General features: G+C 45.5%; 1 protein-coding gene across 1 annotated transcript in view; it reads right to left on the reverse strand.

Moving 5' to 3' along the window:
* The window catches only part of MOB3B (MOB kinase activator 3B), a 118469-nt gene that overhangs the window by 21730 nt on the left and 84273 nt on the right, over positions 1 to 12466 (reverse strand). Inside the window, exon 2 of the mRNA XM_044920612.1 lies at positions 9919 to 10121. Coding sequence (XP_044776547.1) covers positions 9919 to 10121 — 203 coding nt within the window. The remainder of the gene's footprint in view (positions 1 to 9918; positions 10122 to 12466) is intronic.

Raw genomic sequence — 12466 nt, forward strand, 5'->3', positions numbered from 1 at the left:
CACCTGGGTGGCTCAGCCGGTTGAGCATCTGCCTTCGGCTCAGGTCATGATCCCAGGGTCCTGGGATTGAGTCCTGCATCAGGCTCCCTGCTCAGCGGGGAGCCTGCTTCTCCCTCTGCCTGCCACTCCCCCTGCTTGTGCTCTCTCTCTGACAAATAAATAAAATCTAAAAAAAAAAAAAAAAAGTTAAACCACAACTGGGAATTCATTGTGATTAGAATATCAACCTCCATATAAAGGAATCAATCCAGAGATACAGGGTGGTTTAAAACAGGATGGCGCATGGGTTCCTGGGGACAGAAGAAGAGAATGGTCCTGTCTGAGGGAAAAAAAAAAGATAATACAAGAATCTGATTGAGACCAGGACGTTGTTAGTTACTTAGTTACTTCCTTAGTTACGTCTGGTTTTGGGCTTTGCTAATACTTTAGCAAGAAGGGATTGGAATTAACTCTAGATCCACGTGATAATTTCAGCTGAAAATTATTTGTAGTTATTATACATACACATATGCTTTAGTTTAATAAAGTATATATAGACCATTCCATGGTCGAGAATAATCTTCTTTTCAATGATTCCCTTTTGTTCTCTTTTAAAACTTGGAAGTTAAAAAAACTCAATCTTTTCAGATCGAATTGAGTAGAGGAATCCGGGCGGGAAAAACTCCAACCAAAACCTTTCGTCAAGGTCACAGAACCCTTTGCAGTGAAGTGCCTGTACCCTCAGGGCTGGATATGTTACATGTACATAATCCGCAGACTTCATCATGTGCTTTGGAATCACTGAGATCTGCTCCCCTTAAAACAGAGGCTTCAAAATGAAACATGCATACATATTGTAAAGATAACATCACCTCAGTGTCTACAAAGATGCTTAACTCCCTATTCCAGGAGGGCCCACTCCATATCCAGGGAAAGTCCACACTAATTGTGTAATCCACCTTCAAGTACAGTCACCAAGCAGTCTGCACCCCCACCAGCTTGCTCCTTTGAGCATTTCCGTCACAGCAGCTCTGTGAAGAGAGAGCAGAGTGAAGAGTATGCTCAGAGCCGTTGGTCCTGGGCACACAGGTCACTGTGAGCAGCTTTGGTCTTTGGTAAGGCCTTTGAAATCACAAGATCTGATTTTCCTGATTATTTTAAAAGTGATAACACGTTTGTGATAGAAAACCTGAAAAACCCCCAAAAGTACATATATATATATATATATATATATATATATATATATATATAAAGAAGCATTACCCATTAATTCCACCAAGAGAGAACGGCTCTTAATACTTCTTGCCACACTTCCTTTCTCAACTATGGTTAGATGATTCTAGTGGACATACTAACAGACAGACACACGGTTAGAGTGATTTTCCAATACATTTTTGAATCTTGTTTCTATTTACTCAGTATTATCTGCTGACAGTTTTCACATGGACATCATCTTCCACTGTGATTGAGCACATTTTAGGCCCTGAAATAAACCAGACCACATCTGATCCCAAACCCAACCAAAACCAAGACCAAAAACGAAAACAAAAGAAACTCAAAAAACTAAAACCAGTCCTCCTCCCACAAACCGGAAGCAAAAGCTCTCTGGACATCAGGAAAGGATGAATAAATAAAACTGACAAAGACATGTGGCTGATTTTGCCACATTCCAGTAACTCAGCACAAGGCAGTTATTGAAAATAACCCCACATTTCTTTGCTATTTTCTAAATTGACACTTTAGAGCATGTCTGCCAAGGCTCTTAAAATGGCCCCTGGCTGGCACTCTCACTCAGCTGTGGGCATTTGGGTTGCCCTGAGCAACCACTCCCAGCTGATGCCACACTGGACACACACACACACACACGCCAGTCATGTCATCTAAACCGACGAAGTCCCAGGAAAGCAAACTCCAGCTAGGGTCTGTGCTGGTGTGTACCCCATCTGCTGGCATGGGGGGCTTTAACTCATGGAGGCCTCACTAAGCAAGAAGCCACCTTGGACCAAAGATGACAAGGCTGAGGACATGCCACGTCAGAGATCATCATCTCAGCACTCAAGCTGGGGGGACTCCTGATATGGGCTCTTTGACATAGGGGAAAACTGAGGACCACAGACATTACATGCCTCGCTCAGGGCTGGACGACCACTGTGGTGACATAACAGTGGGAGCAACACGGTAGCAAAGGCTGAACTGCAAGACTCACAGGCTGAAGCCCTCTCTTCTTCAATGCCTGTGCCCACGTCCGAGAATTTGGGCTGCAAGTCAAGGAAACTGACTGATAAGAAGCATCCCAGAGGACTTTGCACAGATAATTTTTGTAAGAAAGGGTCATTTCAAAAGCCCCCAGTGGCTCTTCTGGGAGCAGCTCTGGCTCATGGGAGAGTCCCTGCTTCTTTTCACAGCCCTGATCCAATCTTGCCATTACAGGCCAACCTTGGCTACTGCACTCACCCGAGCATCTCCAAGGGGAGTGCAAGCATGACCTGGCCACCTCTTAGGGGAATAGAAGGTCAGCATATGCTTGGGCCTAGATGAGTTGTGGTGAGGACTTTATGGAACAAGGCTTTCCAACTCTTTGGTCTCCAAAGTACCCTGGTCCTACGGTATCCATTGTTTTGGCGGCGGGCGGGGGGGGGCGGTGCGGTTTGGAGCTAAAGCCTAAAATCATTAGGTGCATGAACCTCAATCGTTAGCCAACTGGGGGAGGAGTGGGAGCTTTGGTGCGACAGAATGGCAGTAATGGCAGGGAGGGATGGAGGAGAATGTGGTTTAGATATGGAGAAACTGCCAACCACACTTGTTTGAAGTAAAGGGAATATGCTTGAACATGCTAAGAACTCAGTGATGGGTGTTGGACCATGGAGGAGGACCGAGGAGTGAGAATGAACAGGGTTTCTTTTCTTTCTGTGAGGCCCTCCACTATGAGGAGTTTCATCTCCTTCTCATCTCCCTCTTTCCATCTTCTCTCTTCCGTCCCCCATGTAGCCGGGGTGGGTGTGGCAGGGGCCCAGGTGGAGACACGGAGGGAAAACTCAAAATCTGGAGACATATCACAAAGATGAGGTCTTGCCCAAAGTTTGCTCAATGGATCATGATCTTTATGAGATGTCAGTGAGTGATAACCAAAGAAAAAAAGATTTCAGGGGGCCAAATGTGGTTAAATTAGGTGGGCTACACAAAACTGAACCAGTTTCTTTATTTCATTGACTTCTCAAAGTCTTTAATCTGCAATTATACACTGTGTGGGTCTTCAGGGCTGGAGATGATGTAGCATTTTATAAACTCTCTTGACCAAGGGAAGGAAGTCTGTTTTCATTGAGCATTACTTAGGACCAACTTTTTTTTTTAGTTGACAGATAATGTCACATTAGTTTCAGGTGTACAACACAGTGATTGTCAAGTTTATATGTTACGCTATGCTCACTCACCATCTGCACCACACAGCGCTATTATAATAGCATTGACTATATTCCCTATGCTGTGCCTTTTATTCCCATGACTTATTCATTCCAGGACTGACATTTTGAGGCACACTCTTCGCCAATACTGATGCTTAAGATTTTTCTTCTTTGCTTTACTTCCCCACCTCACTGAGCTAGCCTCCCATCCTAGAGAAGAGATGAAGGGCTAAAAATAGTAATTGTCACATCTGAAAGTAACTGTCATGTAGCATCTTGCCCCTCAGAATGTGGTCTGGGAACCAGCCGCACTGACATCACCTGAGATCAAATTTGCACGCTCAATCCCATTCCAGGTGTACTGAATTGGAATCTACAGTTTGGCAACATGCCCAGGTGATTCATACGCACATTATAGTTTGAGATGAAGATGGAGGGTGCTTGGTAGTAGGCAGTAACCTCAGTAATTCTGATTTGGCATATCTGTGGTGAGGCCCAGGGAAGCACATTTTAAAATATCAGCTCCAGAAGATTCTGATGCAGCTGGTGTGTGGACCCCTATTAAGAAACATTGATTTGATCGAAGAGCTTCTACAGCCCAAGTGACCTGCTTATAAGGTAAAAGGGCAGCACTGTGATAACATTTGGTTTCCCAGCGGCACTTCTGCAAGGTAGGTCTACCAATCACCTTCATCCTTAGAAATAAGGAAATAACAACCTGGAGACAGGAGAAGGCCCTGGACCAAGGTCACCCAGGGGTCAGCAGGTGCATGAGGGCAAGCAAGCCCCCTCCTGCCTTTCCTCCCCACCTCCCCCAGCCTCTCTCCTCCTCCCTCATCAGCTCTTTATTCAGCAGCGACTGCACTGCTAACAGCCCTCTCTGAGTCTGCTTTTGTGTTTAATGAAAGGCCAACAAAACACTGCTGGTTATTTGTGCTTGCTAATGATAATTCTGATTAGCTCAATTCTGTCAGCTGACTCCCAGGCTGCCAGGGGCCCACAGCAGCCTGCTTATTCAATCAGGGCCTGGCCCATTTTCTAATTACTACCATCATCTGGGCTCGTTTCTCCAACTGTGAATTTGCTTGAGTTCAACTCATCTTCAGCTGTTGCATTTACATGAGAAATGGCTCATCTGTCACGTCTGTGTCTGTGCTCCAGTCCCCCCTCCCTGTTGGAGACCAGATGAAATGAGTTCTCAGGCTGCTGCTGACCAGCAGGTCCCGGTGGGAGCCATGAGGCAAGCCCTCATCACTGGGTTGGCCAGAGTGACCTCTTCCCAGCTTCTGAATTCCAAATTGTATTCCCACTCTGAGGCCTGAAAGGGTGACCCACTGTCCCAGTTTGCCAGGGACCGAGAATTTTCCCAGGACATGAGACTTTTAGTGCCAAATCAGGGAGGGTTAGTCACCTGGACATAGTAGTATGAGAGCGTTCAACAACCCCCAGGTGATTTAGTTGGAATCTGAAACAGAACTGCCTGGAAGCTGGGGTCCCATTTTTCTCTGTCAGGCCTAAGACTGATGATGCATCCCTTCACAGCTCTGTGCCTAATTTTGCTTTTAATTTCTACCGCTAATCCAATAGGATGAAGCTTTATTTCCAACAGTGAATAAATGGAAGTCTGCTGGCATGTTCTAAGATGAGGTGGCTCCAAGGGAGGAATGACTGGTGTGTTATCCCTTTGAATGGAGGCACATCATCCCCAAAATACTCTTCCTAATCCAAAACACATTAAACATTTAGAATGTACTTGGCAACTTGGGCATGCGAGCCTTATATCCTGTAAACTCCCAGCCCTCAAAGAGCTGACCATCCCATGAGAGACACCAATACAAATACGATAAGCTCTGTTACAACGCTACCTAGGGGATCACTAAGATGGCAAGAGGTCACGGGAGCTGGGAAGGGAGAATTGGGGTACTTCTGCTTCCTATATGCCAGCTACTTAATATTCATTATCTCATTGAACAGCCAACATCTTTTTTCTTTTTATTTTTTTTTTAAAGATTTTATTTATTTATTTGAGAGAGAGAATGAGAGAGAGCACATGAGAGGGGGGAGGGTCAGAGGGAGAAGCAGACTCCCTGCCGAGCAGGGAGCCCGATGTGGGACTCGATCCAGGGACTCCAGGATCATGACCTGAGCCGAAGGCAGTCGCTTAACCAACTGAGCCACCCAGGCACCCGAACAGCCAACATTTCTTAAGCACTTACCATGTGACTAATCCATTTAATTTTTACAACAATTCAAGTATTATACCCATTCTATGAATGAGGAAAATGAGGCTTGGAAAAACCAACCATCTCGCTCAAGACTGCAAGTTAGTAAATGAAGAGTTTGAAGCCAGAGAGCCTGAGTCTTATTTTGAAGCACGGAGGCTGAATCTCCTATCCTGGTGGTGTGCTGGATTCTCCACACCACCAGGGTGCTGGACACTCAGTCAACATCAGACAAAAGCTACAGGGTAGGCGCTGGGAACCGAGGCGGGTGGCTGTGCGTGGAGGGAGCGTGGCAGAGAGGAACAGAAGGTGGCGTGGCTGCGTTCTACATTCCAAGGCATGAGAGCAGGAATGTCCCACTGGAGGTGTGGGAACTCGGGAAATGCTGACATCCTGAAGGAAACTGGCAGGTCACATGCTGCCCTTCTGGCCCTTTGCTGCCTTCAATTCTAACGAATGAACGCCTGACTTCTTTATCATCCTTCCAGGGCAGAAGATGAGTGTGTCATGATTTTACATTTTTTAGGCTGCATGTAAATTTTTTTTTTTTTTTTTTTTGAGAGAGAGAGACAGAAACCGAGACAGAGGTACAGAGAGAGAGCAAGAGTGGGGAGGAGAAGGAGAAGCAGGCTCCCTGACGTGGGGCTCGATCCCAAGACCCTGACACCATGACCTGGGCCGAAGGCAGACACTTAACCGAATGAGACACCCAGGCACACCTGCATCTGTAAATTCTTGAAAGCATCTTTCTTATGCCTTGGAACATCTGCATAACTTATGTTGCATATATACGGAATTTGATATATGCAAATCAAGGAAAAATGTGTTGATTTGACATACTATGGCTGGTTTTTTTTTTTTTTTTTAAGATTTTATTTATTTATTTGAGAGAGAGAGTCAGAGAGAGAAAGAGCACAAGAGGGGGGAGCGGGAGAGGGAGAAGCAGACTCCCCGCTGAGCAGGGACTCGATCCCAGGACTCCAGGATCATGCGGGACTCGATCCCAGGACTCCAGGATCATGACCTGAGCCGAAGGCAGTCGCTTAACCAACTGAGCCACCCAGGCACCCTATGGCTGGTTTTAATATGTTCATTGCTACAGTCCACTTAGAAGTTAGGTATTCTGCGGTGCCTGGGTGGTTCAGGCGGTTAAGCGTCTGACTCTTGGTTTCAGCTCAGGTCATGATCTCAGGGTTCTGAGATGGAGCCCCAGGTCAGGATCTGTGCTCAGCATGGAGTCTCCCTCTGCTCTTCCCCCCTATACTTGCTCTCTCTCTCTCTCTCTAAAATAAAATCTTAAAAAAAAAGAAGTTAGGTATTGTAGCACTATCAACTACTGAAAGTGCTCATTTCAGTAATAACAATCCACAAATCCAGTATTTTTAATGGACACTGGACTGTGCTAAGTATCCAGAGCCTGACATTATATAGTTATTGTCCTCAAAAACATCCTCAATCTCTTTCTGTTACTTCATAGGTTTTGGTTTGTGTAAAATGAACACATAATTTCAGATAATTCAGCATGGAAAACACGTGTTAATATGTAAAAGCATTAAAATTAATCACCCTGCAATTACAATTAAGAAAACAGAAAGGTAGGAAGGACACTGTTTCAAGCCAGACTTAAATAAAAGGTTCTAGGGGAAAAACTGTTGTTACCCTTCTTGCTCACTTCCACTGTTAATAATTCTTGGTTAATCCAGTCAGTTTCTCCCCATGCCTCCAAAGAGGCTTTCATCTGGAGTCCTGGGCTGTTCGGGGCCTTTCTGTGACTCTAGTCTTCCAGCCAGCTCCTGGCACTGCTAGGCGTTAGAATCCATGGGGCTTTTCTCCAGTGACAGAAAAAACTGGGAGTATTTTGATGGCAAAGAAAGGCCTTCTCTACTGGCTCATGCTCAGCTTTGTCTTACAATGGCCTTTATTAAAGCTTCTGGACGTAAAGAAGAAATTGACTTTCGGCTCTATCCGATGTTTCTGCTCCTTTAGCTCAGTGAAACCGAAACAGTGAGTGCTTAGGAGAGCCTCTTCCTTCGCGTGGAACCTTGGGGAAGGTAATTCCCCTCATGGTTTCTCCACCCTCTTCATTTCCATGGCCCCTAGTCACTCTTTCCTTTGTCCTTGACATTTTCTAAAATTAGCTTTATCAACTCTTTCCAGTCTTTGAACTCCCTTGAGCTGTTTGCACAACCTTTTCTTCTTGTAGTGACTGTTAACCCACACTTGCCTTTAAGCAGGACAGAGTAGGAGAAATCAACCAGGAAGTATTTCAGCTTCTATCCACACTGTTTGTCCAACTGAATTCAGAGACAACTTGGTTCCTGCCCCCCAATAACTTTCTAGAAAACTGTTGTGAAAGAAAATGAAAACAAGCACTTCCTTAGCCAGTGAGATAACTTATTTGTGCCCAGAAAGTCTTGCTTTGTTCCAGAACGCTTAGTGATGCAAACAAAAATATTTTTTACATGTACTCTCATAGCACAATAATAGATTTCAAGTTGAGAAACTCTAATGGTGATATATAAATTTCTTTGCCAGATACAGGTACTGTGCCATATTAAGCATGCCTTTTTCCTTCTTTTGTATTTTGATTTTTTTTTTAAGCATTTGGAGTCAAGCACTTAGATCTTTTAGCCGAATTTCCAATCTTTTTTTTTTTAAAGATAGTATTTATTTATTTGTCAGGGAGACAGAGGGAGAGAAAGAGCTCACACAAGCATGGGGAGTGACATGTAGAGAGAGAAGCAGGCTTCCCACTGAGCAGGGAGTCTGATGTGGGGCTCGATCCCAGGACCCTGGGATCATACCTGGAGCTAAAGGCAGACACTTAACCGACTGAGCCACCCAGGTGTCCTTTATTTTGATTCTTTAACATCATGAACTTGCTGACCCTGGAGGGACTGGCCCTAGATGTAGTAAACAACTCACCCTCCAGCTGTTTACTCCCCAGTCAATACAAACTAATCAATCCAGAGCTCATCCATCCTCTATGCCTCTCACCCTTAGGGCTACTATTGCCCCCCCCATCACCCTAGGTCCAGGTACCACACAATTAAGACAGCCCCTAATCCCCAAAGCCTCCTGAAATGATTCAAATTAGTCAATTCAATTCTAATCCTGCTTAGTTCGACTCACCTGTTCCTTCCCAGAGAAACCACAATAAAGGCTTTTGCCCACATTTTCCCTTCTCCCTCTGCCTCTGACCAGCCTTGGTGGCTACCCACGTGCCCCCCCCCTCCTTCCCCATGACACGGTGTGCCCCCTTCTCTTCGGATCCATGAGTATAATAATCTATCTTTTCAATGGCAGTTGTTTTCCTGATCTTTTGGCCTCACCATACATAAGTAACAATAAAACCTCGATTTAAAAAACACATACATAAAGAGAAAGGAAGACGGACTAGCAAAAGACCACAGCCTGGCCTCTGCTTTGCTCATTATTCAAATGGACTTGGATGAAAGTTAGTTGCCCTGTCAGTTATATTTAGCAAAACTGCCACTTTTAGTGTTCCAAGAAAAAAGAATGATTTTAGTATAAAGCACTGTATTATACTGGTTAAGAAAGTACTCAGTAGAGCCGACTAGAAACAGCTGTGATGAGGACATCCACATTAAGCCACTACATGTTACAAAAGATGCTGGGAGTTTTAAGGGTCCTTGGCTTCTAGAGCACAGATTGAGTCCAACTGTAAAAACACCTTATGGAGCAAATACAAGGAGCCCCCATTCACCTAAACAATCATGGTAAAGTTTTTTTAAATCAAATGTTCTGGATTTTAAATATATCCCATTAAAACTGCATCATGGGAGATTCAGTACGAAAAGCAAAGTCCCTGAGATACTGTACTCTCATCTGGGGCTTACTTCTGTCTCTAGCTCTGGAGTCAAAGCTACTCCAAGGCAGTTTTGCTTAACTTTGCATGCCCAGCAGCGGACACACAGTGGGTGCTAAATATATGGTTCCCGAGTGAAAGAATGTTTCTCATTATCTTTAAACAGATGATGTAAGAGATCACAGATGCTCATTTAAGGGATTATGTAAATCGGTGTCTGGTTTTGGAGCTGAGAATGAAAGCTACTCCCTCTGGCCCAAACCATCACGATCCCACTACATTTTGCCACCGCTCGGAGAGAAATGTAAGACCCTATGTGGTGATGGCAGTGGACATCCTGGCGTCTTCTGACCCTTACGCCCACCTCTCCCTCCTGGCTAACGGCCCCCGACGAGTGAGCCCTTTGCGTGGGCCTGACAGTGTGCTGTGACCAATGGCTGAGCTCCTGGGGGCCGCTTGGGTGGCAGCCCTGCTCAGCGACACTCACCAAAGGCTCTAGCTCCTTGCGGTCGATGAGGTTCATCTCTGTGACGAAGTAATAGAAGTGCTTGTAGCAGGTGTTGACGTGGGCCTCCGCACCCATCACAATGACCCGGTCAAAGTGGTGGATGTAGACGTGGACGAAGACGCGGAAAAGGCGGCACAGGATCTTCTTGCAGATCTGAAGGAAGTTCTTTGGGAAGGGAACACCTAAAGAAGTCAAAAAAAGAAGAGAGAGAACAAAGCCGTGATGGGAAAGCTCCAGAAGCCCGGGAGCGCACGTGAGAGGCTGGAGAACCGTCCTGCAGCGAGCCTCCAGGCCAGCCTGCAGATGCCTGGCTCTGCGTGGGCAGCTGCATCAGACACGCCTAAAAAAAGTGGCTAATGATGCTGTTATGTTTAAATACCAACAATGACCAGGAAGAGACCAAAAAAATTAATGAAGAAGGCCAGGTTTGTTTCTTTGGTTATATATATATGCATATATATTCATATGTATTTGGTTTTATTTACATATAAATATTTGCTTTTATTTATATATAAATATTAAATATTGATTTTTACATAGAAATGTGTGTTCTCCCTTCTTGCTCCCCACCCTCCCCTTTATAGAGCACAAGAAGGTTCATTTTCCTCTTACATCTAATCTAAGAGAACTAGAGGGAGACGGGTGCTCCCTGACAGAGTAACAGGGGGCCGCGGGGACGGCAGCAAATCGGAAAGCACCTTCTCCTCAAAGGGAGTAGGGGTGGCAAAACTCCAGCCAACAGTGGCCCGACGGGACAGAGGCCCAGGGCTCTTAGAACTTCTGATTTTTCAAGATAATTCAGGAATCTGGAGTTCTATGTGAACTTGCTACATTTTTTAAACATGAGCGATGAATCTAAAGTTTTAAAAAAATACCAGTGGTCAAAACAAGACATCCTTCTAGCTTAATGTGGCATACAGGCTGCCCGTGTGCAAATTCTGATCCAAATTCCTCCAGAGATTCACTGTTTCCAGGGTGGGCAAATGCAACAACCTCCACAGACAGTGGACATTACACTTATCCCCACTTCATCTCCTCGAGGAAGGTAAGAGTGGGTTATGGGGCCAGAGGGGGCACCTTAAGTGGTAACATGTTGTAAGTTAAACAGACTTTGAATTCCTGCTCTGCAACTTATCCAGCTGTATGACCATGGCCGAGAGATTTAACCTCTGGGAGCTTCAGTTCTTCCATATGTAAATAAAAATTCCAACAGTTGGGAGGATTAGACACAGATAAAAATTCCAGTGGTTGTGAGGATTAGCAGTGGTGCCCAGGCAACTCTGGTTTCTCATCTATAAAAGAAGGGTCATAATAAGGCCTTCCTTGCATGAGTAGGAGGGTGTTAACACGAGTAAAATCCCTCGACAGTGCCTCGAACAGAGGAAGAGCTCACTAAATAGGAAGGACCCTCCTTCTCTCTGCACTGTAAGGTCTGCAGCATTTAGCTGTTGTTATAAGGAATGTATTACCTTTATCAAGAAAAGGTAGACATGGCTACAACCTTTCAACAGAATTGCAGAGTGTGCTTAGGGTGGGCTCCTGGTCCCTGACCATCCCTCCACAGGGTCCCAGTGGCAGCTGTCTGGTGAGATACTCTGTAATGGGATCACCTGGGACCCGAGGGCACGATGAGAGAGACAGAACATGACTGGCAAATGGCAGGCGCAAGAGCTGCCTCCCTGGGGCCCGGCACTGATACCGACTTTTCTTCGAACACAAAGTGGGACCTATCAAATGAACCCAGGGAGAGACTCGGGCACAGCGTGGCAGCTGTCTGGGCAACAGATGCTGGGATTTGGGGATGGAGGTGAGGTAACGCTGGGGAGTGGGGAGCCCCTCGCAGAGATTATGGGTGGTTTTCTATGCTGAGGAAGGGCCAGCAAAAAGCTGCCAGGCTGGGGAAGGGTCTGGAGTCTTCAGAGAAGCCCAAGTCCCAGAGGTGATGGAATCTCCCTCTAAGCGTGTTCCCATCAGAAGGGGAGCCCTGTAACCCACACAGTGACAACACCAAGGGTTGACATGTTTCCTTTACAACCTATCTGCAAAGTGGGCTTTACTACTCAGATGTCACAGATGACTAACACTGAAACTCTGAAGCACAGATTAACTTGCCCCAGGCTATTTAGTCAAAAAGGGGCAGGGCTGGGAAGTGGACCAAGTCAGCCTGGTTCTCAACACCAAAAGATCTGGTTATGTTTGGAGTGTAACACTCTTTCTCTGCCAAGGATAGAGGCACAGCTCGATGGCTAAGTGTAACGAGGCATCCAAAGGTTACTCTTGGTGGTACAGAAATAGGATTTAAAAAAAAAAAAAAAGTGGTGGGAAGTGAGAGAAGTCTGAAAAAAGTCTATGTCCTTGGCAGTCAAAGATTCAAGGTGATAAGAGGTCAGCCCATACACTCCGCTGCCTTCAAGGAGATATGTGTTTTCTCTGTTCATGCCTTAGGAACCTGGGACTAATAGAAAAGGCCAACATTTACTGAGCACTTACTATGTTCCAGGGACTAAGCCAAGAGCTTTACATGGAT

The sequence above is a fragment of the Neomonachus schauinslandi genome, chromosome 13 (assembly GCF_002201575.2).
Source record: "Neomonachus schauinslandi chromosome 13, ASM220157v2, whole genome shotgun sequence".
Lineage (NCBI taxonomy): Eukaryota > Metazoa > Chordata > Mammalia > Carnivora > Phocidae > Neomonachus > Neomonachus schauinslandi.